Source organism: Triticum urartu, chromosome 2A (genome assembly GCF_056163025.1).
Source record: "Triticum urartu cultivar PI428250 chromosome 2A, HENAU_Tu73, whole genome shotgun sequence".
Taxonomy (NCBI): Eukaryota; Viridiplantae; Streptophyta; class Magnoliopsida; order Poales; family Poaceae; genus Triticum; species Triticum urartu.
This window is the reverse complement of record NC_141874.1, coordinates 5,887,522-5,914,410: the sequence shown is the minus strand read 5'-3', so window position 1 is coordinate 5,914,410 and position 26,889 is coordinate 5,887,522. Positions and strand designations below refer to the sequence as shown.

Sequence of the window (26,889 nt, the reverse complement as noted above, 5' to 3'; positions counted from 1 at the left end):
CTCCTCGTATCCCTCCTCACACCTGTAGAATGTCTGCAATCAAATGAGACAATATTGATTAGTACAATTAATAACTAGCTAGTTGAAGATTTTTAAATGTGTAAAGGAGAAATTACCCAGAACTTTCTGATCACCATGTCTGCCCTCGTGTCGCACATGACACCGTCGATAATCTCATCCGGCGGGGCCGGGGCAGCCACGTAGTGCTCCCAGCTCAATCCAAGCTCTGGAAGCCGACCCTCACCAGGCAACGTGACAAACCCCGGGAAGTTTTGCCGGCAAAGAACTCCAAGGACGGAGTTGGGCCGACGGACACTATGATGGTGGTCCCAACCCCTGCAGCATGACAAGGCCAACGCATTAGTTATTTGAAGAAACGTGAATGTAGAAGGTACAAAATATTAAATGCACTTACGTACCTCTCCCCATTAGGGAAAATCAACCACCTCTGCTCGCGGGTCACCGGCACGGACGGGAGTCGTGTAGCACCACGCTGGTAGACGTTGCCCCCCTCCTCCCCCTCCTCATCAGTCGGCTCCCCGCCATCATCAGCATGGCCACTCGGCTCCCCGCCATGCTCAGGCTGACCCGACCAGGTACCCCATCCAGACGTGTGCTCCTCCGGGGTCTCGTGGGCCCAAGTCTCGTGGGCCGAAGGGCCATCGACCCGAGGCTCGTGGGCCGAAGACTCGTGGATCGGAGGCTCGTGGACCGGAGTCCGTGCAGCCTCCTCCTCACACGAGTCCACCCTAGCAGTCACGTGCTCGGGTGAAACAGCTGGGGGCGGTGGCGAGGAAGGCACCGTACGAGTCACCCTACCTCCTCTCCCGCGACCACGTGCTCCAACTCCTCTCTTCTTCTTACCTCGTCCCCTGCTGGGCACCGCGGTCGACGAAGAAGGGCCCGGCGGTGTCGCCATACTGTCCAGCAACGCTCGGCGGAGAGGTGCGTGTGGAATGGAAGACCTCGCACCACGCGCCGACGAAGAAGGGGCCTCGGCGCGCTCCCGACCAGCGCCCACCATCTTTCAACACCTGCCATTACAAAGAATAAACGAAATTAGTACAACATAAAAAAAGTACCGACATGAATAATAATATGTATATCACTTAAGTGTATCATCATCAAGTACAACATAAAAAAATTGAATACCTGACACTACTAATAATCTCGATTAGTATCATCAATAAATGCATAATCATCATCATCATTATAATCAATGATGGGCTCATAGGGTTCATTGGCATCAACATGTGCAAGGCCACCTTGACGTAATCGGTCAAGCATTGACAGGTCATCCGCAGCAGTAACCTCTTCTTGTTCCGGATCTTCTTGTTCCTCCTCTGGGGTGATGTCGGATTCATTGTCGCTGTCTACTTCAATGTTTTGGGGTGAAGTATAGCGGTTCTTGAAACGCTTTTTGGAAAGACGTGTCTCTTGGAAGAATTCTCCTTCATATGTGTCTGGGTTAATGTGAGGTTCATAATCCTCTTCATTTGGGGGAGAAAGTCTAGCACGTGGCGGCACTTCATAAACGACATCCCAACCTTTCAGATTTGGATTAGTTTGGCAGGCCCACGGTAGATAGAATACTTGGGTCGCCTGTTGAGCCATAATATAGACATGAGGAACATCTAAATGAGTGCTTTGGTTGATTTCAACTAGCCCTATATGTTCATGAGTTCTTCTAGTCTCCTTCGGCTGAAACCAATAACATTTGAAGACTACGACATTCGGTGGGTTTTCACCATAGAACAGAAGTTCATAAATTGCTTCAACTCTCCCATAATACTCGGTACCTCCTTCGCCGATAGCAGATACACAACAATTTGTAGACTTTCGGTCGGCCATAGATAGCTCTTTGCCATAGGTACGAAAGCGATACCCGTTGATGTCGTACTTGTCAAATGAACGGACCTTATAGTCAAAACCATTAGCGACTTGTCTCAATTCGGCGTCCATAGACTCTGAATTAGCCTACAAGTTTAATATGAAAGGATTGTTGCATTATGCACAAATTAGCGAATGAAATGAAATTGTCTAATAGAAATTGCCATTTGTTTGAACCAAGAGATGAAACCGGGATAGCCACCTCCTTGCTTTGCGAGAAGCTCATACTCTTCGACGGAATCCTTTTGGATCTCCGCTCCATACGAGAATATGGCGACGTATCGACTGTATGACATATCTAGGAATAAGAGTAGTTCAAAGGAAATAGAAGTTGCGAAACAATGTACCAAGAACTTACTCGATGTACGGTCGCACTTCTATCAGGTTGTTGAAGATATACAATGAAATGGTCCCCCATTCTTCGTTATCCAAAGATACTAGATGTGAAACACTAGCTGGTGCGAGATTCCCTTTGAATAGGCTGAGGTTGGATCCACCCTTTTTAGGCTCGTCAGCATTGTACCGAGGCTTCGGATTATGCAAATGACGATTTTTGGCTTCATAGTGCGCTGTTACGAAGTTTGCCGCCTCCTCTGTGATGAATGCCTCAGCCATCGATGCTTCAATTCTACGTTTATTTTTACATTTTTCTCGCAGCGTCTTCTGCATCCTCTCAGTTGGGTACCACCAACGATTTTGCACGGGCCCCCCCAATCTTGCCTCGGTCGGGAGATGCAAAATCAAATGCTGCATTGGATTAAAGAAGCCCGGTGGAAAGATCTTCTCTAACTTGCAGATCAACTCCGGCGCCAACTCGTCCATTTCTTCTAGCACGCCAGGCGATAGTTCTTTCGCACAAAGAACACGGAAGAAATAGCTGAGTTCTGCCAGTACTAGCCATTCATCCTCAGGGATGAAGCCACGCAACATCACCGGCATTACCCGCTCAATCCATATGTGCCAATCATGACTCTTGAGACCAAATATCTTCAGTTTATCAAGATTCGCTCCCCTCTTTAGATTCGCTGCATACCCATCGGGGAACATCAACTGCTATTGCACCCACAAGAGAATTTCCCTCATAGCTGGCCTTCCAAGATTGAACCATGCCTTTGGCTTCGTCCAGTTCTGCTTTCCTTTCGGTTCTTTCATGTTTTGTAACGGCCTATCACATAGCGCCTCCAGATCGACTCTAGCCTTAGTATTATCCTTTGACTTCCCATCTATGCCGAACAATGTACCAAAAAGTGCCTCGGCGATATTCTTCTCAGTGTGCATCACGTCGATGTTGTGTGGGCAAAGGAGGTCTTTGAAGTAAGGCAGATCCCATAAGCATGTTTTGTGAGTCCACGCGTGCTTAGTATTATACCCCTTGAAGTACCCTGGACGTTGTGGATCTGGCTCGAGAGCGTTTAACTGATCCAGGGTCTGTTGGCCTGTCAATGCAGGTGGTGCAGAGTTTTTGACAACTCTACCCCTGATGAAGTTCTTCTTGTCTTTCCTGAACTTATGGCGAGGATCCAGGAACTGTCTATGCATGTCGAAGCAAGAAAACTTGCGACCGGCCTGAAGCCAACGAAACTCAAGAGCTCCCTTGCATGTGGGGCACGGGAACCTTCCATGCACACACCAGCCAACGAATAGCACATACGCCGGCAAGTCATGCGTCGAGTACATGTACCAGACACGCATTATGAAGCTCCGTTTGCCAAAGGCGTCGTATGTCTTGAACCCATTATCCCAGGCTTCTTGCAATTCGTCCTTAAGCGGCTGCATGTACACATTCATATTTTTGCCCGGATAGTTGGGTCCTGGAATTATCAATGTCAGGAAAATGTTCTTTCTTTGCATAATCTGTCCGGGGGGAGATTGAGTGGAAAGACAAATACGGGCCAACAACTGTATTGGGCTGCCATCATACCAAACACACTGAACCCATCCGTGCTGATGCCGACTTGAGGATGCCTCGGATCTGCCGCTTTATCAGCATGTAATTCATCAAAAAATTTCCACGCAACACCATCCGATGTGTGTACCATCATCAGATTCCCATCTGCATCTAGTTCGGTTCTTTTGCCTGTTTTGTGCCATGTCATCTGTCTGGCCGTCTCTTCGACCATGAAAAGACGTTGAAGTCTTGGTACGATTGGCATATACCGAAGAACACTAACGGGGATTTTGGTCTGTGTCTTCTCACCCATACCGTTGTCTACCACAATATACCTGGAAGACTTGCAAATGGGACAATAGTTCAAGTCCGCATAGTCAAGCCTAAATAAGGCACATCCTTTCTCACAGGCATGTATCTTCTCATAGGGCATCTTCAGTGCACGGAGGATTTTGTCCGACTGGTACAGGTTTGCAGGCATTACATGGCCTTTGGGTAGAAAGCGTCCAAATACTGTCATAATTGCGTCATAGCATTCTCTTCCCAAGTTGTACTGAGCCTTCAGAGCCAGTACTTGTGAGATGGCATCCAACTGACAAAGCTCAGTGTGCTCGTGGAGCGGACGTTTCGAAGACTCCAACATTTCATTGAAGGCCTTTGCAGATTCCTTCATCTCCTCGTCCGAATCCTGAGCATCATCATAGCCTTGCACCATGTTTTCCATCCCGGTACCATGCTCGTCGGTGCGACGACGATCCACCTCAGCTCGGTTACGTTGGGCAGACTCACCATGAAATGTCCACACCGTATAATCGGGCGTAAAACCACTCTTCTGCAGGTGTTTGCCCATTTCAGCCTCTGTCTTCTTTTCCCAATTGCCGCACCGGAAACAGGGGCACCAGGTTTTCTTTTGGCCATTTGCAAATGCGGCTTGCATAAACCCCTTAGTTTTTGTGAACCATTCAGCGCTCCATTTGTTCTGACCAGTGTGACCGGTATACATCCAAGCACGGTCACTCATCTTGACTTTCAGAGCTACTGGACACACAACAATTATATATGTAATTCACCATGTATATATTCATTAGTTGATCTACTTTGTCAATTTTATTACGTCCATGCAACCTACACTCTAATAGGTAATGATAGGTCCTAATCCCACCCGTGTATGTGTAGATTGGGTTCATTTTCCCATGCTATGCTCCGGATCCGACGCAAAATTTCGGCAGCACCTCCCCGCTGTTCTCCTGATACACGTCTCTGCAATAAACAGAGAGGATGTGTACCCGGAGAACAACAGGGGAGGCACTGACGAAATATATGCGTCGGATCCGGAGCAAAGCATATGGGAAAACGAACCCAATCTACACATACTCGGGCTGTCCATGGATAGCGTTGGACAATTCGAAAGAATCAAGGTTATAAATATGCAAATGCATGCATATTTATAACTATGACGCTTTCGAACGGGAGACACATATTGGTTACGCATACTGATGATTCAAGACACATATATAGCTAGCTATCAAGTTTCATCGAAATAGATCAAATAATTAATGGGGGAGGAGGACTTGTCATTTGTGCTCACCCACGAACGAAGGGGCAGAGCTCGTCAAACGCACGGCGAGGTCGTCGAACACCAAACCTCGCAGCGATGAAACAACTGCACATTTAAAACTACACGATCAACACAATTATATATGATGTTTTTCATAACAAAATCAAAAAATATATGACCTAACTAATAATTCACAAATATATGACCCCGTCGGCCTCTGGAAGGCCAAAGAACACCTTTTCGGGAGGTGTCGGTGGTCGGGGTGTCCTGTCGGTGTCGGGATGCCGTGTCGGGGTCGGGGTGCTGTTTCGGGGTCGGGGGGTCGGGGTGTCGTGTCGATGTCGGGGTAGTGCCGTGTCGGTGTCGGGGTGTTGTTTCGGGGTCGGGGTGTGGTGTCGGGGTCAGGGTCAGGGTGTCGGGTCAGGCTCGGGGTCGGGGTGTCGGGTCAGGCTCGGGGGGTCGGGGTGTCGGGGTCGGGGTGTCGGGGTCGGGGTCTCGGGGTCGGGGTGTCGTGTCGGGGTGCCGGGTCGGGTCTTTTTTCCTTTTCTTCTTCTTCCTCTTCTTCCTTTTCTTCCTTTTCTTCCTTTTTTTCCTTCTTCTTCTTCTTCTTCTTCTTCCTCCTCCTTTCCTTTTTCCTCTTCTTCTTCTCCTCCTCTCCTGTTTTTCTTCTTCTTCCTCCTCTTCTTCTTTTTTCTTCTCCTCCTCCTCTTCTTCTTCTTCCTTTCCTTTTTCCTCTTCTTCTTCTCCTCCTCTCCTGTTTTTTTCTTCTTCTTCTTCCTCTTCTTCTTTTTTCTTCTCCTCCTCCTCTTCTTCTTCCTCCTTTCCTTTTTCCTCTTCTTCTTCTCCTCCTCTCCTGTTTTTTTCTTCTTCTTCTTTTTCTTTCCTAAAACTGAACTAAACCTAAAACTAAACCTAAATCTAATCTAAACATAAACCTAAAACTAAAAAAACAGAAAAAAAAAGGAAAAACTAAATCTAAACCTAAAACTAAACTAAGACTAAACCTAAACCTAAAATTAACCTAAAACTAAAACTAAATCTAAACTAAACTAAACATAAACCTAAAACTAAAAAAACAGAAAAAAAAAAAAGGAAAAACAGAGGAGAGGTAGAGCTCACCTGGGCCGGTGGAGGAGGTGGCCGGTGGAGGAGGGGGGCGGGGCGGCCTCGGGCGGCGGCGCCGGGCCCAGGGCGGTGGGGCGCGGGGAGGAGGGGGGCGGGGCGGCGGCGCCGGGCCCGGGGCGGTGGGGCGCGGGGGGGGGGGGGGGGGCGGGGCGTCGGGGGGCCAGGGCGCGGCGGCGCCGAGACGACAGGGCGGCGGGGGCGACGGGGCGGGGGGGCGGTGGGGCGACGGGCGGGGGGCCGGTGGGGCGGCGGGGCGGTGGTGCGACCGGGCGGCGGCGAGTGGTGGTGGCGGCGGCGCGCGTGTGGGAGCAGGGGAGAGAAACAGAGAGAGAGGGGCGGGGTGGGGGGCACGCCGTTAGATATGTTTAATCTTTGCCGTCCGCCACCTTTGCCGTCCGCTAATGTGCTCTTTGTCGTCCGCTAGCGGACGGCAAAGAGTGGGGCCGTGTTAAGTATTTTTTAACCAGCTCCTCAGTGGGGCCCCTCCCTCTTTGTCGTCTGCTAGCGGACGGCAAAGATTCTTTGCCGTCTGCTAGCGGACGGCAAAGAACTGGCTGATGGCAAAGGCTTTCTTTGCCATCAGCCAATTCTTTGCCGTCTGCTTTCGGGTAGCTGATGGCAAAGAGCTTCTTTGCTGTCTGCTAGCAGACGGCAAAGAGCTGGCAGATGGCAAAGTAGCTGATTCCAGTAGTGATGGCGCAGACCAGCCGCCTGGTGTTAGTGTTGGTTTGCCCGTTAACAAGCACGATGGGAGGCTCGAAGGAGAAGGTCACTGCAACGGTCGCAAGGAACTGCACGTGGCATACTCAGATCGAGGCAGCGACTTTGACAGAGCAAACTTGGTAGTGCTACAACACCTAGACAAGGTAGATCCTTTCGTGGCACTGCACAAAGAAATTATCGCAAAGAAGTATCGTGACCGGGGGGTATGCAGGACGGACGCCGAAGTTACTAGAGAGCACAACTCCACTTTCCTGCATTGGTTCAAAGAGCATATTATTGCCAATCCCCCGGAGGAGGGCTCTAAGGACGGATTGCTCATATACGCCTTAGCACATGGCCCCTCGCCCAACCTCGTAACCTATCAGGCATATGATATCAATGGATACACGTTCTACACGGAGGCCAAAGATATGGACAGTTATGAATATCAGAACTCGGGGGTGACGATGGAATGCATGACCGGCAGCGACAACGGCGCAACTGAACGATTTTATGGAAGGGTCGAGGAGATCTGGGAGCTTGACTACTCTGGACTGCACAACACGACGATGTTCCGTGTCAGATGGGCTAAGAATGTCGAAAGAGAAAGCCGGATTTTCACTACCATGACTATACCCGACGCCAAGAGCGCTATCGTGAACGCTATCGCAAAAAACGAGCCATGGGTACACGCTAAGCACGTGACACAATGCTTCTTCATAACCGACCCATGCAATCCCAGTCGTGTTGTCGTGAGGAAAGGCAAAAGAAACATCATTAGAATGGATGGAGTCGCCAACAAGGAAGACTATGATCAGTACGGCAACCCAATAAGGGAAGATGACGATGATGATGAAGTATACGTCAAAAGAAGAATCAATACTACATTACCAAAGAAAAATCGTACTCCATGGAAAAGGCAAAGTCACAATGAGGGGCTTAATTATTCTTCGACGAACAAGAACGGAAAGAAGCTGACTCAAAAACGAAAACATCAGCGCTGAGGAATCGGTCAAATGATGTAATATTAATATATATATATATATATATATATATGTTCCTATTTTGTATACACACTTAATTAGCCATTATTATGCATGGGTCCAATGATGTAATATATATATATATTCCTATTTTGTATACACACTCAGCCATTATTATGCAAGGGTCCAATGATGTAATATATATGTTCCTATTATGCTGAGGAAAAGAAAAAAGGAAAACTGGTTATAGCAGTAGCGCTTTAGTGAAAAAGAGCTACAGCTAGTCAAGGTAGCAGTAGCGGTTTCTATAGAAAATCGCTATAGCTGCTCGTAATAGTAGTAGCGCGTTTCGTGTAAACGCGCTACTGCTACGTCCACTTAACCCAAAATTCTCCCTCTCCCTGCTTCATCCCGCCTCTTTTCCCCCAAATCCCCACTCTCTCTTCCCCGGCCCCGTCGCACCGCCGCGCCCGCCCCCGACCTCGGCGCGCTCGCCCTTGACCCCGGCGCGCTTTCCCCCGACCCCGCCGCCCCCGACCCCGCCGCGCTCGCCCCCGACCCCGCCGCCCCCGAGCCAGGCGCGCTCGCCCCCCGGCGCCGGCGCTCGCCCCCGACCCGTCGGCCCTCGCCTCCCTCCTCTGCTTCCTCCCCTCCCAACCTCGGCCGTCGTCGGGCCTGCCTCCTCGCCCTACACCCTCTGTAAACCCCCCCCCCTCTCTCTCTCTGCTAGCTAGGGTTAATTTACTTAGGTTTTAGTTATGTTAATTAGGTTATCTATTTAGTTATGAATTTAGATAGGTTTCAAAATTTGCTGAAATTATATGCAAATTTGAACTGGACATGTGATATGTGGATATGTCATGTTTGGACATGTCATGTTTTAGTAAATGATCCGAGTTGCCTATGTTACGCCGGAATGTTGATTCATTTTCGTTCCGGTGAATTTCAGGCGCTCGATATGTCCATTTTTTAGCAAAGGTCATGCCGAAATTTCCTGTGAATAAAGGCATGATTTGTGCTACATAGTTGGCATATCGAGTGCTGGCACATAGATTTCTTTTTTATCTCATTTCTCATTTATTCATACTTTTAGAAATAAATGAGGACACTTAATCATAGGAAACATGTCGAACAACGAAGAAACTGGGCCTTCTGACCAAGATGCAGAAGAGATGGATTATGAGGGTGAACAAGACTACCTCGACTTTTTGACTGCTAAGCAAGGTTTGCAGGTCCGCCACAACCAGCCGATCCCTGCTGGGCACTTCAGGGTTAGCTTGTCCATTGTGAAATCGGGGCACGAGGATTTGCCTCCTCCAGTACAGCATGTGGGAGCGGACGACGAGACCCCGCCACGGATTGGAAGCTTCAAGGGTTGGGTGCTGCTATGGCCGAAGAATCTTATTCGTCTGGAGCCGGCCGAGAGCACACCAATAACCACACATCAACAAGTTGTGCGGAGCCCACCACCCCGCCTACACAATTACCATCTCCTGTAGTGCCGGGTGAGAGCGGCAGACGACATGATGAAGGGGGTGCAATAGTGTTGGCTGATGTAATTTGTCCTGTAGAACAGAGAATGGAAGATGAGACGGAGGTCGACCCTATGGATTTCCTCAATACAAACGCGTATGACTGTGACATAGAATTGATGAGTCAACCATATGACGAATCAGGCTATCAACTTGCTAATGAGGATATGGATGATATGCCCGGGCAGGAAGGTCGTAGCAGGAATTGCAAAAAGTCTCTCTTCATGAAATCCTCACAGGACACGCCTAAAGATGCCACCTCAACACAGGCTCAACTATCCCAGCGTGAGGGTCGTACAGTACTTAGCCCAGGAACACTGGGGCAGGGTTAAGGAAGGGTTTAGAAGGTGTGCCCAAGAAAAAGGAGAGAAAGAGATCGGGGAAGATAGCTGCCTCCAAACAAGCCAGAGCACATAGCAGCCAAACGATGCATTCTGAAGAGCGTGTACCCGTGAAAGGTGCGGCCATGTTTCATCTCACGGGCGAGCCGATGCTACCGCCGAAACCGCTGGAGGCACTATCAGGGGATCTCAGGAGACTGCACGACCATGTGCTGTCGACTGAGAAAAGCCTACTAGCCTCAAAGGATCCAGGATATCCGACATACGCGGCTCGTGTGCCTGAGGGGAAGTGCTACGTCGAGACACGGCCCGCGGAGGTGTTCTTCCTGCGGTTTGACCATATCTTTGAGATGTTTCTGACAAGGCGGCTCGATTTTACAATCGTCCGCCTTTTTGCGCTACATATGAGCTCTGTCATGAACAGTGAAGAAGTCTCGCAAATCTGTGTGGCGGATCCGTACTACATGCAGGAGTCTTTCTTGAGTCTCGGCGACTTTGAGCGTGAAACTGCTAGGGACTACCTCCAAAACTTCATGGTACAGAATAAGGACCGGAAAATTGACCTCGTGCCTTATCATCCAAAGTAAGTCAGTTTCGAACAACCCTTTCATACATTTCAATCATTCCTTCTCTCTCTATGGGGAATAATTTGAGGTGTCTTTTCCCCGCAGCAACGGGCGCGCCGTCCTTATCGTTCTTTATCCGCAAGTCTCCCACGCCGTGTATTTTGACCCTTCCAGAGACTACGAGAAAAAAGACTACACCCACATAATGAATATTCTAGATGATGCTCTCCAAGGCTTCAGCTTTAGAGGTGGCCACATGCAGATCAGGAAACAAAGAAACAAGAAGATGGGTTTCGTGCATAAAACTAACTTCTCCTGCATCCAAGTCCCAAAACCAAGCAAGAAGGATGGACTGTACATCCTCCATCTCATGATTCAGTTCAACACGGATCACCAAAGGCTCCGCATGAGAAGCACAAATGATGATCATATCCACAAGTGGCTAGAATCTCATGGAGAAGTGGATTATAAACTTAGAGATGACTTCTTTCGCATCCAAAGCGACATTGCGACGATCATCATGAAAGAAGTCGTCGATGAGAAGGGGATGTTCCACCACGGCCCTATATCGCGAGCTGACGTCCGAACTCGCATAGGCATGCAACATCTAGACCTCACGCCGTTCAAGAAGCTAGGGTCCATCCTCGATGATATGGAAGGATGGAACTTCTAGTGATTTATGATGCCGATGATGATGATATGTGTCGGTTGAACTTGTATACTATTTGTAGCGATGCAACTTTGTGATGTCCACGATCCCTGCCGAACTTGCGTAACGCTACTTTGTTAGTTTGCGCACGATGACCTGCGTACCTCTAGTTAACTAATTTGCGTACTGTATGTTGCATCTAGTTGCTAACCCTTTCTTTTTCGGTGTTCTCTATTATATTTTGTTGCATATATATGATTGTACATCCTCTTCATGAACATGCATCTCTAACAGGTACCTAGTTTCTTGATGGCGAGATGGAACTGCTATGTCGTGTACAAACGGAAGGTTTCGGGGGTGTACACCGAGTGGCATGAGTGTCAGGCGCAAGTGAATGGGTTCTCGGACGCCAGCCATAGAGGCTTCAAAAGCAGACAAGAAGGAGAAGCTAGTTACTTGAGGTTCACGCTAGCGCGAGAGAGGACTCGTAACCGCCATCTCATGTACTACATAATTCCGCTCTCACTCATAGTGATAGCTCTTCTCGCGTATACCTTTGTTTAGATGGAAGACGTTGTAGTTGCAAGTATTCGAGACTTGCATGTATCGCTATTTTCGAGATGATGACAAGATACCACTTTGTGTTGGATGATGATTATAACGAGACTATTTGTATGTATATGCTATGATTACATTTGTGGTCTCGCAGGCATTTGTATGTGTATCATGATGACATTTGTATGTGCTAAAGATTCTTCTATAAAGCCTGTTCAAATACAAAACAAATATGCCGAAAAAAACAAAAAACTACTAAAATTAGCAGTAGCGAGTGGAGAAAAGTTAGCAGCAGCGCGGTTGTAGCAGTAGCGCGGACAGGGGAAGCGCGCTATAGCTATTAGCAGCAGCGAGGTTCCTTTAAGCGCACTGCTGCAACACTTGTGTAGCAGTAGCGCGGGTGGACCAGCGCTACTGCTATACGTAAGCTGTAGCGCCTTATTAGTAGCGCCGGCCCCCGCGCTACTAAAAGGCCGAAAACCCGCGCTGCTGCTAGGCTTTTCCCTAGTAGTGGTTGCAAGCCCATTCTCGACTCGCAACCGGGGCCCTACCTTTTTTTGCAGTTGCAAGTCCAAACTCGACTCGTAAATGGGCTCTACCTTCTACTCGCAATCCCACTCTCTACTCGTAACTAGGGCTCTACCTTCTTTTTGTCCCAGTTGCAAGTCCATCCTCAAATCACAACAGAGGTCTGAATTTTTTTGTCCCAATTACAAGTCCACCCTCAACTCGTAACTGGAGGCCGACCTTTTTTGTCCCGGTTACGACATAGTGGGCGTGTGATGTTTTCATGGGCGGCAAACATAAAAAAGGGCAAAAAGAAACAAAACAAACAAATAATGTAATGGTAGGGCTTTATTTATCCCCTGATGTAATATGATGTCATACTTAGATGTGAGGTATTATTCACATCTAGATGTAACATAGCTGGACCCTTATTTGACAACTTGGCATGCAAGTACATAAATGCCAAGATTTACATAGACTGGGTGTGCTTCTTGACACGCGCCGAAAGCAGTTTCTTCATCACCTTGAATAACCCGTCGAGCTCAACCAGGTCTACGCTGCAATCCTCTGCCAGCGGCGCACACTCGAACTCGCGCACGAGCGCGGCCAAGAAGAACTTGATGTGCACCATCGCCTGGCTCGAGCCGGGGCAGTGCCTGTACGCCGCCCCGAACGGCATCATCCGGATCTCCTTGGGGCCCGGTGTCGGCCCGATGCCCTCCCCCTTGCCTCCGGCATGGAACCGCTCTGACCGGAACTCGTCCGGGTTCGTCCATGTCTTGCTATCCCTCCCGATCTCACCAACGATGAACTGTACCCTCATGCCGCCAGCCGGCATGGCCGCCGTCGTAATGCTGCCGATCACCACGGTGCCCTTGCCGTGGAAACCGCGCATGATGAACAGCCCCGGTGGGTGCATCCGTGCATGCGGAGGCTTTCCATCACCACGACGTGCAGGTACGGCATGCCGCAGAGGCTCTTGGTGGAGACAACCCCGCCATTACTTGTCTGACCGTCGATGATCTCCCTATGTGGGTTGTCCTGGACATCTAGCTGGTCCACAAGGTGGCCGAGGGTCCACTCCAAACTAGTCACGACTGAACCCGAGCCAGCACCCAGGAACTCTAACACGAGGCATACAAGCTCATCGTCCCAGACCTCGCACCGGACATCCTTGCCCTGCTTGCCGCTAGCATCGTTGTCAGCAACGCGTAGATCAAGGAGTGAGTCGACATATGGTTGGAGACCGCCGCCAGCGGTGCAGACTCGAGACTCGAGCCGCCTTCGTTCATTGATGAGGGGGAGGAACAACTTTGTCTGCCTGCCGACGAAGGAAAAGAGTCGTCCAAGCAGCCTCCAGTTCACGAGCTTGCACAACATCGTGCCATGGGATTGAGGTCTTGTTTGGTTCATAAGTTTTAGGACTTTTTTTAGTCCCAACTTATAAATCTCAAGTCTTTAAAAAGTCCCTATCTGTTTGGTTCCTGGAATTTAACATTGACTAAAAGACCATATTACAACTATAAGTCTCTCCTTGAGAGTCTTATTTCATAAGTCTTAAATGCCCACTTTAAGTCCCTATAAGTCCCTTCTGTTTGGTTTAGATGGGACTTATAGAAATTTTTTAAGTTCCTAAACCAATAAGTCCCTGGAAACAAACAACCTCTGAGCTCCCCCATAGAGATGATAAAGTCATGTATCACCAGCTCCATGGCACGCACGAGGCGCCTGTCAACGCCATCACCGAAGCAGAGGCGCGCGAGCAACGCAAACCAGCGGCATTGATGTGGCCACGGGCGACGAGCACCTCGCCTGCCACGTCCTGACCAGTTGTGGCCCCTTGTTGCATCAGGCAAGGGAACTGAGGCGCGAAGGGTGGAAGCTCTTGGCGATGAGGTTGCATCGGAGCACACGCCAATAGGGGGGGGGGGGGGCGTACTTCACCATGGTTATGTTCTCGTTCCATTTACCGCGAAGCCCGGTGGCCAGGACCACCGGGAAGATGGCGACGAGGCAGTTCGGGAACACGCTGGCTTTCTCGTTCAATGTGTGCTGGGTGGCGACAGTGTCGACAACCTTGTGAATGGTCGTCTTAGCACGAGACCTCGTAGTTCTTTGCCGGAGAACAATGGTCGTATACAAGAGGACGATGAGGAGCACCAGGACCTCCATTGTCTCCTTGGTGATTTAAGCTTCAACCAGAGCTGCCAGATGCATTTCTGTGTGTGACTGTGTGGTACTCCCTCCGTCCTGAATTACTTTTCACAGAAGGGGATGTATCTAAAACTAAAAATACGTTTTGATACATTCATTTCTGTGACAAGTAATTTTGGATGGAGGAAGTATATATAAAAGTCAACTACATGCACTAGCTAGGCGCACTTGATCGTTACGCATTATCTCCTCCATTATATCTAAGGAAAAAAGCTATCGTCATTATTCGTTATGTCCTGTAATATGTGTACATGAATGACCCATCCACCTAACATTTGTTGTAAGTGTGATATTATATACAGAACGTGACACCACTATTGGTACTTTCCCTTTTTACTAAGTGGAAGGCTGCCTATTGATGAGTGGTTAAGCCCTACTGCAACAGGTGAAAACCGGACCTTTGGTCACCATGCTACTAAAGACATTAAATGATACCAGCATGTTGTTGCGAAAATATTTTACAACATATTTCAATGATATCTGATTATTAGGAACGTTAATACTTATTTGAAGAACCAATATGAGAACTAAACCGAAAACTGGATCAGCTGGGTGCAGGGTGATGGTGTTCTGGGTCAAGAGCGCTGCCATATGCTCGAGTTCGTGCATGTGCCCGCCCACACCATGTGTCAACCCTCTTTCACTCTCTCTTTCTTTTGGGGAAGAAAAGATGACGTGAAGTACACATCAGGCAATCGGCCCGAGACTGAGCAGGCACACAGGCGCCTAGCATTGTCCAAAAAGGAGGGACTTTTTTTCTAACACAATACAAACCAAGACGATTATGTATATGCACAGACACTCATTTCTATAAACGCGCACTTTATTCTTATCGGCACCTTTGAGAGACTGAGGCGGCATATCATCTTGAAATTAACCAAGTTGTCACAGATGTCTTCATAGTCGATAGAAACATCTCCTTCCACCGAACACATATCACCAAAAGGCCTGAAATAAATTTAGGAATATACGAGCATTGATGTCAAATCTACGACTTAAAACCTGGTGAGCTGGCCATCCAATCACAGGTTTGTTTGAAAAAAAAACGACTTTGACATGTCCAGATCAAAGTTGTAAATAGCCCCCCGCTATACCTGTTTGAGCAGGTTTCACTAAGTGTCCTGGCCCGCTAAACCTATAGCTGATTTGGAGGACCGTCGCTATTTTGCATAGCCCGCTATTTAAAACACTGGTACACATGCACGCACAGGCATATACAAGAAAACACATACTACCTGACAACTTGGCATGCCCGTACATAAATGCCAAGTTTTACACGACTTGAGTGCGCCGTGTGACACGCGCCGAAAGTGGTTTCTTCATGACCTTGAAGAACCCGTCGAGCTCTGTGAGGTCGACGCTGAAGTCATCCGCCGGCGCCGCCCACTCGAACTCGCGTACAAGCGCGGCCAGGAAGAACTTGATGTTCACCATCGCCTGGCTCGAGCCAGGGCAGTGCCTGTGCGCCGCCCCGAACGGCATCATCCGGATCTCCTTGGGGCCTGGTGTTGGCCCGATGCCCTCTGCCTCACCTCCGGCGAGGAACCGCTCTGGCCGGAACTCGTCCGGGTCCGTCCACGTCTTGCTATCCCTCCCAATGTCGCCAACAATGAACTGTACCCTCAGGCCATCAGCTGGCACGGCCGCCAACGTAGCGCCTACCGTCGCGGCACCCTCGCCGTGGACGCCGCGCAGGATGAACGGCACGGGTGGGTGCATGCGGAGGCTCTCCATCACCACGGCGTGCAGGTACGGCATGCCGCGGAGGCTCTTGGTGGAGATTACCCCGCCATTACTGGTCTCACCGTCGATGATCTCCCGGCGCAGCATGTCCTGGACGTCCGGCTGGTCCACGAGGTGGGCGAGGGTCCACTCCAAGCTGGCCACGACCGAACCCGAGCCGGCGCCGAGGAACTCCGACACGAGGCTCACCAGTTCGTCGTCCCGGAGCTCGCGCCGGGCGTCCTTTCCCTGCTTGCCGCCAGCATCGTCGTCGGGGACACGTAGATCAAGGAGTGAATGGACGTACGGTTCGACGCCGCCATCGGCGGTGCAGGACCGAGACTCGGGCCGCCTTCGCTCGTTGATGAGGGGGAGGAACAGCTTGGTCTGCCGGCCGAGGAAGGCGAAGAGCCGTCCAAGCCGCCTCCAGTTCATGAGCTTGCACAACATCGTGCCGTCGAACACAGGGTTGAGCTCCCCCATGGAGACGATAAAGTCCTGTATCACGAGCTCCATGGCGCGCACATGGCCCACGTCAACGCCGTCGCCGAAGCACAGGCGCGCGACCAGCCCGAACACGGCGGTGTTGATGTGGCCACGGACAACGAGCACGTCGCCGGCTGCGTCCCGGACAAGTCCGGACAGGTCGGCGACGAGGGCCTGGCTGGCCTCCCGCTGCATCGGGGCGAGGGAACCGAGACGCGAGGGGTGGAGGCTCTTGGCCATGAGGTTGCACCGGAGCGCGCGCCAGTGGGGGCCATACTTGACCGTGGTTATGTTCTCGTTCCGTTCGCCGCCAAGCCCGGTGGCCAGGACCACCGGGAAGATGGCGGCGGGGCGGTTCGAGAAGGCGCTCGCTTTCTCGTTCAGCGCGTGGTGGGCGGCGGCGGTGTCGACAACCTTGTGAAGGGTCGTCTGAGCACGAGACCTTCTAGTTCTTTGCCGGAGAAGAATGGTCAGATAGAAGAGGACGGCCAGGAGCAGCAGGACCTCCATTGTCTCCTTGGTGCATGTTTGTGTTTGACCGTGTGGTATAAATAGAAGTCCAAATGCATGCTCTAGCTAGGCGCACTTGATCGTTATGCATTATCTCCTCCATTATCTAAGAAAAAGGCAATGGTCATTATTGGTTATGTCCTGTAATATGTGTACATGAATGACCATCGACCTAACGATTGTTGTAAATTTGGTAGGAGTATATTATATGCAGAACGTGACACCACTATCGGTTCTTCCCCTTTTTACCTACTGGGTGGGTGCCTGGTGATGGCTTGTTCAGCCCTACTGCACCGGGCCTTTGGTCACCAAGTTACTAAAGACATTAGATGATTTTTTTTTACAGCACTGAAGACATAAGATGATACCTACTGGATGGGTGCCCAGTGATGGGTTGTTAATCCCTACTGGCTACTGCACCGGCCCTTTGGTCACCAAGTCACTAAAGACATTAGATGATACCGCCACATTGTTGCGAGAATGTTTTGTAATATATTTCTTCTTTTTGCGGGGGTTTTGCAATATATTTCAATGATATTTGCTTATGTGAAACATGAATATTTATTTGGAGGATTAATATGAGAACTAAAACCGAAAATACACATGGTTTATTGCATGTCTATATGTTGAGGTGCAATTTTTAAATGCATGCATGCATGGTTGCATTACTGAGGTGTGCCTTTTCTCATGCATGCATGTTTTATGATGACACAACATGTTTGTATGTTGAGAGAAATAATTTAGTGAGGACTCGAAACAGATATAGAAATACCCTCGCATGATTGCAATTTGAGGTGGAGGTGCACGTAAAACACACACACGGTACATGCACCTGAGATATGGAATTTGACGGAATAAGAAAATAGTGAAGCCAATTTTTTTTATCAAACTAACGCACTACATGTGGAAATTAGATAAAAAGGAGATTGGTTTTATGGACATTCTAAACAGTAAATTGGGCGTCAGATGCAAAACCTTTGTAAAGTCAACAAGACGTGATAGTACGAGAGTACGAGCTCAACCAAATATTGAATTCAGATCAAAGCTCACTCATCTTTCAGAATCTATTTGAATCAAGCTTTGTGTCGATATACCTATGCCTAAAGGAGCGATTTTGTTTCATTTGCTGTGCAACACAAAGAGTGAGCCACTATTTGTTTACATGTCAATCAGTTGATCCGTTTAACTAGGTGTTTTGCCAAAAGTATTCTTCTGCTCCCGAGCTCAAATGAGCTCGGGATAAACAGTAAAATCAGAAGAAAAAAAATCTGATTCTTTTTTTTTGAAAAAAAAATTGTATGCTTGACAAATTTCATCACAAAATGACATTCGTGGAAGTCGTAGCAAGAAAAACAAAATCAGTACTCCAAAATGCTTTAAAAATAGCATTTTTGGATCATCGATTTTTTTTCACGACTTCCAGTAATGTATTTTGTGATAACTTTTTGCAAGCACCCAAACATTTGTCGAAGTTAGCACAAAAAAATCAGAATTATTTGATTTTTAACTATTTTTTTGATTTTATTGTTCATCAATGAGCATTTGAGCTCGGGAGTATATACTCCATAGTTTTGCTTGCTTCATAGTGAGTAGCTGGCATTTCAACATCAGGCCCTTCTCTTTTTCTATATTTGTGGATCATTTGCTAACATTTGCACTAGCTGGTTATGAACTTATGATACATGGATATCCTGCTCTAATGCTTTATGAGCAAGAAAGAAAAACACTCGCATCATTGCAATTCAAGATAGATGTGCACATAAAAGGTGGAATTTCTCACGGACTGCTTGCCCACTTGGATTAATAAAAAAAGGGGCGAGGATTGGAAGTCTCTGGCCAATGCCCTCTCTGTGCAATGGAGCTGGAGGACACGTTTGATGCTTTTTGCAGATGTCCTAGGGCGGTGGCGCTTTGGCAAGCGATTTGTGGATCCCTGCTGCTACAACATTCCATCGGACGGGCACGGAGTGGCTCGCCCTAACTCTTCGTGACCTTCCTGACATGTAGAAGATGGAGCTCATGATGACCCTTCGGCACTGCTTGTCTGCTTGCACGTATGCAATAAAATGACGAATCATAAGCAGCCACCTCCAGGAAGTGTCAAAGAGGTTCCTTGTCAGTTACATTGATTCACTCGTGGGCATCCAAAACAATCCGAGTACAGACCCGGCGAAAGGCAAACAAGTGGTTGACGCGGTGGCGCCGAGCAAGCCTGTACCACATGCTCAAGTTGTGGATGGGTGGACCAAACTCAACGTTGACGGATGTTCTGCGCTTCCACCGGAACGTCAGGCGCCGGAATGATTCTGCGAGACAGTTCAAGTAAGATCTTCTAATCATGCAGAGAACTGAGGGCATTGCAGAACCTTTAGAAGCCGAACTTCTATCCTGCATGGAGGGTATGAGCCTTGCCTTGCAGTGGACGCAACTACATATTGAAGTGGAGACAGACTGCCTTGTTGCTCTTAAGATGATCACAGCAGCGGATAGAGATCGATCCCATTACTCCATGTTAGCTGGAATAACTGAAATGTTGCACGGTTGTATGGCTCGGGTCAGGGCCAGGCGATGTCCCTGATCTATGTAAGACTGAACATGCTCTTGACTGATGAATAAAACTCCCTTTCATCCGCTAAAAAGGTGGAATTTCATCAGAATGCCATAAATTGACAGTGCAATAAGGTGCCAATACAGCATCACATCTACAGATGGAAAATCGAAGCAAATCTGGTTCACCCTTTTCACCGGAATTTCATCAAAGCAAATCTGGTTCACCCTTCCAGCACAGTGACAGTAAACATGGGAGATGTAATTTGTCCGAATGCAGATAAATTCAACAAATTAAGATGCCGACACAGCTGATACTTTCTCATTGAGCACAACACACATACTTCATTCAAGTCCCATTCACCATGCATATACGAACTGTTTCTTACTACCACAAGTAAATTGCAGGATTCTTTGTCCCATCAGAACAAGATTGAAAATACAACAGCAGTTTCGGCATGCCTGTAGCCAGTTCGAATTCCAAACAGAATTTCTCCTGTACTTATCCTAAGCTGCTATTCTACATCTATCTCGCACAGTACAAACACAACAGTTTACATCATCTACAATAGGGATCACCATCAACAGACATGCCTTACAGTTTGGGTACAGACTCACCTTACAGTTTCTTCAACACTACAACAAACAAGCCACAGATGTGTGGCATCCTAAATCTGATCCATTTCTCATGCGGCTGCACATCTCTTCCACCCACCAAACATCGAGCTGATCGTCCCTCCGCCTTGCTGACGCGCAAACCGCATCACGGCCTTCCGCACGGAGGCGTCCCACGCCCTGGCCATCGCCTCGATCGACCGGGGTTCCGGGAGAGCGTTGAGGGCGTGCCGGAACGCCACATCCGCCGAGGCAGAGATGGCGCTGGAATTCTTCCTGCGCATGGGCGAAGAAGCTATTGTCAAGCAGCTGGGGCCGATTTGGACATATCTGATGATCAGCAGTACGAAGTAGAAAAGCATGGTCGGGCTCAACTCACCTTGGCACCTCATCTCTTTCGTCATTTCTGAGCACCGGAGAGCTGCTGGGATAATCTGCCGGGACGAATAGCTTAACCGGCAAGACAAGACACTGCATCAATCAGTCAGAGAAACAGTCAGTGCATTGGAGCGTAACGTGTAGCAAGTGTCTGAACTCTGAAATCCAAAGTACCGCTTCAGATGTGGCAAAGACAGATTTAAAGGTCAGCGAAAGCGACACAGCACTGTAGGACAGTTTGATTGTTGTCCCGCCATCACAGCGGGAGATCCCATCCATACCACAGTAATCAGATATGCTGAGCACTGTATCGATTAGTGTGTTGTTGATAGATTTGATTTCTTCCAACAGAGCCTCATTACTAGCATTCTGTCAAGTGACAAGAATTGTTGAAAGTACATATGTTAGACTGTTGCAAAGTGACGACAAAGAGAAAATCAAGTGCGTGCTCCAATAGATATGAGAACAGATAGCACTGGATTTTTCGGAAACTTAAGAAACTAATGATCAATTGTCTTACCTGTGTTTTCTGCCTCTTAAAGTTTACCTCGCTGCTTGATCCAGAGTCCGAGGCTCCACACTCAAATGACATGCAACTGCCATCCATGCTTCCCAGCGGTAGTGATTCAGATCGCGACACTGTATGATTGAAAACTCGCTTCATTTTGTTCACAGTATTAGATCCACCCTGCTGCTGCAGGGAGGATTTGCAATCCAACATTGTGCCGATTCTCCCATGTGGTACAATGTCGCTCATGCTAAGGAAAGACCTAATTGAATTAACAGATCTGCGTAGCGCTCCAGGCGATGACGATCTTATCTGAGGTTACAATTACATACAAAATAAGGACAGAACTGTCAGTATAAATGATTGCAACAATTCATGAGCTCAGCCATATGGTACACTTACCGCATCCATTAGCCGGTCGATGGGCCTCTTAGTCATCGGTGTTCCATCTCCACCTCGTGCCTGAACCTCTCCATGACCAGCTGCTATGTCTGCCTGAAGTGGTGAGGCTGGTACTATCGGTTCAGTAGGAGTGACTTGGTTAGAACCATTTGCTTTTGGTGGCAGTGCTGCTGCTGCATGGTCATCCATCAAGAAGGCAGTTATGCTGTCAACGTCCATTGAGATTATGGGCACTGGAGCACAGGGTGACACTGGTGCTACCACTGGATTTGCATGTGGTGAGGGCCTCATGGACTTGAGCATACTGGAAGACCAAGACTGCAATGAAGACTGCAATGATCCTGGTGAAGAGAAAGAAGCACTTTCTGTTCCTAGCAAGTAGTTATCATTGCTCTGTTGATGAGGTGTTGTTGTTCTAGCCATAGTTGTTTGCCTCGGCTGCAAAATGCTTGCATCTGCAGGTTGCTTTTGCTCCCTACTGCAAATGAAAAAGGATAAACACATTAAATAAAGGGAGTAAGAGTAAGCAGAATTGCTAATGACGTTGGTTACCATACAATGTTAAACAAAAAGTGAGTACTATTTGAGCTATTAAGGATGACATGCTTTGTTGACAGTTCCAGCTAGCTATGCAATATATCTTAGCATTCTATTTTGATATTTCAAAACAAATATCTCCAGATTTGTCCAAGCTATTGCTTTTACCTACCTTGTACCACCACTGATTGGGGATGCATTGCCAGTAAGATTGATGGCTTTGCGCTGCTCATCACAATTCTGCAACTGATATCCTGTATTCATCTCAGCATGGCAAGTTTTATTCCTCTCGAGAAGAGCCAGAAAATGATGTATGAGTTTTTCGTACTTGGGGAGGTCCACCTTCAAACCCTCGTGCACATCACTCCTCTGCAACGACATCAAATTCAGTATCCTTCTGATTGATTTCTTGAAATCTGTTTTGCGTTTGTATTGATTAGCTTTCTCTTCAGGTAGTGATGAGAATTGTTCCTGTATGGAGATGGAACCAAGGGTTTAAGTGACAGAGATGCGCAAAATCAACAATGAATGAAGATTCATCTCTAGGAAAAGGAGAAATGACCTCTGTTAGTGTTGGAAGAATGACTCTACGATCCAGTTCCAAAAACTGAGGAAAATAAGCATCTTTCCAAGACTTGATCTGCAATGAAATATTGCAGCAATACAATTAGGCCGAGCTGTACAAATTTAACAAAACAACCATCGACAACTCATCAACTTGATTTAGTCATTCAACTAGGATGGCTTCTGCATTAAACTACAAGGTCAGGTAAACACAACATCCCATTACATGTACAAGAACCTTAATTAAATTGGGTTTACTCAAGCAACTGTGCATAACTACCCATATTAGGAATATATTTATAGAAATAATATAACGCACATATATAAAATAGAGGATTCTCTCACCTTACAAAATATTTCCTCGAGATCATATTCTGTAGTACTCCTCATCATAGCTGAAATATCAGACACAGTAACTTGTGAAAAACAAACAAAATCAAAGGAAAACAATGATTGGAGTTTTATGGCATTCACAATTTTTTGTTAAATAAAGCCGCTTAAGTACCTGGAATCTGAGAGTTCTGACAAAACAAAGTGCTTTGCTGAGCACCTGGAATCTGTTGTACAGGTGGAGTCATGGGCTCAGATGCCTTGAATGGTGGATGTAAGAAACCTGTTTGCCTAGCATCCTCCTGATTATTCCGTATTCTAAGCTGACCAGGCTGCATGTTGGAGGCATCAGCTTGTTGTGCTCCAAGAGTTTGGTACCTTTGTGTGCCCATCTCTTGTTGGTTGGCTCTCAAAATTTCATTCAACCTTGTAATCTGAGGCTGTCGCACTCCAATAGCACTATCATTTTGGCCAAGTATGTGATTGTGCTGAGAATTTGGCTGAATAACTGGCTTTGACCCACTTGCTAGGCTGTAGCCAACAAAATTTGTAGCCTGCGGTTGCCTGGCCATGTATTGGCTCTCACTCTGACTGGCTCCTGACTGCATCGTCCATGGACCGGACTGGACACCCGGCCGTGCTCTAGTAATTCCCATGGGCTGAAAGTTTGGATAATGATCCTGACCATGATGCTTTTTCTCAACCTCAATCTGCATGTTTGACGTGCAAGGGTGAAGAATGTTCTGGTTTGGCACTAGGCCTGAAGTTTGAGGTGTCATAGACAGAGAAGTTGGCCTTCGACTAGCCACCATCACTGCCTCTGGCATTACAGAAGAACTGCCTCCATGTAAAGCCTGTGCTTCAATAGCCTGTTGCAATTGGCTTTGTAACTGCGCTCGTCGTTGTAGCTCGTCAGTTTTATTTCTCAACATAGTGACCACCTTGTCAGATATTTTTTTCACGTACTCTACCTGGACAAATGGAAAATTAAATTAAATCGTGACAGCATCACACAGAATCAAATTCAAAATCTGAGCGAAGTAAAGAAAACATCTAATGCATAATTGCAACTTTGTAACAATGCTTCCTCGCATTGTCTAATTAACTAGCAGAAACATATAATTAGATAGCATGCCACATAATGGGTCAAATTTAAAACGTGTGCAAGTAAAGAAAACATCTAATGCTTCCTTGCGGTTTCCAATTAAAAAGAAAGGAGAGATCCATGGGCAATAGCACCCAGGACATATTTTTATAGAAGGAGCCCACCCGGGTGAGGCGCCAGAAATCCGCTCCCGAAGGGAGTCGAACCCTGGGCACGCCACTGCAACCCTTGCCACAAGGCTACTGCCTAGTAGTCTCTGTTGCCCAATTAACTAGCAGAAACACATGAAAAGGCTGTCCGACTGGTTCAAGGAAGCACGAGCGGATAAACGCACCTTACTGTTTGTCCCCCTGAAGGCATCCTCCTCCAATCTGGCAATAAGTGTTTGGGCCTCCATGGAATTGGGGGAATACTTGTGCTGGAAATATGTGGCCAATTTGGTAGGTCTAAAAAAATTTAGAAGGAAATGGGGTTAGTAAACATCAAAACCTGATGTGGTATTATAATATAACAATCTGATGACATGAGCTCAACTCGTATGCAACTTAGCAGAACAATTTAAAATTCCCGAATTACTCAAATTGTTCTCACAATTAACCATATGAATACTAACAAACCCGCCAAATGGCAGCGTAGAACAGTTTCCATGTTCTGCATAACCAAACTAGTCTTATTACTCCTTGCAAAAAAAAAAGAAAAAAACTAGTCTCATAACGGAAACCTAAACCAACTAAATAGCATTACCAAAAACATCATGCAACGGAAACCCTCCTGCCTCCAGATGAAACCCAAACTGAGGTCCAGAACTACTGACGAATCCCGTGGCCACCCTACGCACCCGGCAGATTCGCCAAACACCCTAAGCCCTTGACCAATCAGTTGGATAACTGGCCAAGAAAGGCCTACAGATAATCGGCCAAGCGAGTGAAACCCTAAGCCCTCGACCAATGTGTCCGACCCCATTCAATCAAACCACCCAGATCCGGACGGAGACCGATAATCCCGCGGGAATTCGAGCTACCAAGTCATCATAAGCATGCCATGCATAATATTTGTCAAACAGTTGAGGCACATCGTGAAATGTAACAATAACAACAGTGTATTCAGCTGGAGGCCTAACCAACACATCAAGTAACGGAAACCCTACAGAACAAAACCAGTACTCTACGCACGAACCAATCTACCTAGCCTCGTACAGAACCCATCTAGTCGATTCACCGAGCAACGAAAGCAGACGCGAGCAGGAATTGTCGAGAAACGGCTGCGAGTAATCGACCAAGTGGGCGAAACCCTAAGCCCTCGATGCAACCAATCCGTTCGATCCCAGTCGATCCGACCACCCAGATCCGAATGGAGACCAGGCGCACGACCACCTATATCCGACCCCCAGAAAATTCGAGCTACTAGTCGCGCGATCACGGCGGGATCAGATCGAGGGCAGACGCAGCACGGGCTGGGGAGAAGGGGGAGGAGAGAGGAGTGGTGGCGCTGCTCACAGGTAGATACGGCGCATCCTGGCCCGGAAGTCGGGCGTCTCCGCCTCGATCCAGTGGCGGCCACCGCCACCGCCTCCGCTGCCGCCGCCCGTGGCCGCCATCAGAATCGCTCGCCGCGGCGGCGGCTGTGGCGTGCCAGGTAAGAGAAGATGGGAAGCGTGTGAGATCTGTCTGCCGACGCAGTCGCTTTCTCACCGCATCGAACCGAGAGAGTATTTATACTGGATTGGTTTTGGGGTTTCGCTATTGGATCAGGTCACCGCTTTAGGGGTGAGCCACCAGAGAAGGAAAAAATCTCACCGTAGAAGCCATTGGCCCACCATCTATTGAAAGAATTGCCTTATTATTTGTCTTATATAGGTGTGGGGGATGCAGGGATCGCCAGAATTCTTCTCCGCCGCGTCGGGGCTTAGAGGGATGGCCGGGCCGGTGGCCAGCAACGGTGCTAGGTGGAGGTTGAGGGGAGGACATGGCGGAGAGGCGGCCAGGGCGTCGACCGGGGGGGGGGGGGGGGGGGGGGGGGAGGCAGGCGGATGGGGCGAGGTAGGCCGGCAGCTGCAGAGGTGGGAGGATCAGATCATGGGAAGAAGAAAGCAGTTGGGAGGTGGAAGACGATGCGTAAGCCGTTCGATGAAGATCCGGCGACAAAAAAAGAAGGGGTTGACGCGGGAAATAATTTCAAGTACCTGACTTTTAGTCGGTCCCTTGGTTTTTAACGAGTTCCATAATTTGGACTTCCAAAGTTCCAATCATCAGAGCTAATCGCACACATTTTCTCTATTTTTGGGCCCGATTCGATTCTTGACACTTTACTTGAAAACTTGAATTCTGAGTTGGGGCGATTTCTTTTGTAAATCGACCATAAATCCACAACGCGGGAAAACCGAGTTTAGAAATTGGGCGGGGCGATGGATCACATCTTTCGGCCTCTTTGCGCCCTCTTTGCTCCCGTTCGATGTGAGCCACGTGGGGTCAACCCTCTTGCCTCGTATGACCACTTCATCTCTCACGTGTGTTATGTTACATTTTGGAGAAAACCCCCGATATTATGGGGAAAACAAATTTGGGATAACCTATGGAAAACTTTAGGATTAGTTCATAGGGTTATTCGTATATCTTTTTCTGGTCAATTTAACACTATGTGTGTTATGTTGATTTTTTTCATGTGGCACACCCTAT

General features: G+C 48.1%; 2 protein-coding genes and 1 pseudogene across 2 annotated transcripts; all 3 read right to left on the bottom strand.

The window, feature by feature from the left end:
• Positions 1 to 12,765: 12,765 nt before the first annotated feature.
• Positions 12,766 to 14,468, bottom strand: LOC147982738 (cytochrome P450 89A2-like; annotated as a pseudogene).
• Positions 14,469 to 15,468: 1,000 nt separating this feature from the next.
• LOC125540574 (cytochrome P450 89A2-like) lies at positions 15,469 to 17,255 on the bottom strand. Its single transcript, XM_048704184.2, has one exon. The coding sequence runs from the start codon at positions 17,226 to 17,228 to the stop codon at positions 15,783 to 15,785; it is 1,446 nt and encodes a 481-aa protein (XP_048560141.2). The 5' UTR covers positions 17,229 to 17,255; the 3' UTR covers positions 15,469 to 15,782.
• A 2,867-nt stretch (positions 17,256 to 20,122) lies between these two features.
• Positions 20,123 to 25,919, bottom strand: LOC125540575 (uncharacterized). The gene is made up of 11 exons (XM_087542668.1): positions 25,711 to 25,919; positions 24,549 to 24,660; positions 23,285 to 24,080; positions 23,125 to 23,174; positions 22,778 to 22,855; positions 22,388 to 22,686; positions 21,679 to 22,156; positions 21,289 to 21,588; positions 20,943 to 21,137; positions 20,770 to 20,861; positions 20,123 to 20,666 (listed from the first exon to the last, which is right to left on the bottom strand). Exons 1-11 carry the CDS (start codon positions 25,809 to 25,811, stop codon positions 20,462 to 20,464), a joined length of 2,706 nt encoding a protein of 901 aa, XP_087398794.1. The 5' UTR covers positions 25,812 to 25,919; the 3' UTR covers positions 20,123 to 20,461.
• Between the last annotated feature and the right edge of the window lie 970 nt (positions 25,920 to 26,889).

Bases quoted from the DNA above. Each gene is read 5' to 3' on its own strand.
- LOC125540574 (XM_048704184.2), bottom strand. From the start codon at position 17,228: ATGGAGGTCCTGCTGCTCCTGGCCGTCCTCTTCTATCTGACCATTCTT.
- LOC125540575 (XM_087542668.1), bottom strand. From the start codon at position 25,811: ATGGCGGCCACGGGCGGCGGCAGCGGAGGCGGTGGCGGTGGCCGCCAC. The intron at 23,175-23,284 runs GTACTTAAGCGG...CTGATATTTCAG, and splicing joins TCAGAACTCTCAGATTCCAG to CTATGATGAGGAGTACTACA. The intron at 22,856-23,124 runs GTGAGAGAATCC...ATTTCATTGCAG, and splicing joins TCGAGGAAATATTTTGTAAG to ATCAAGTCTTGGAAAGATGC.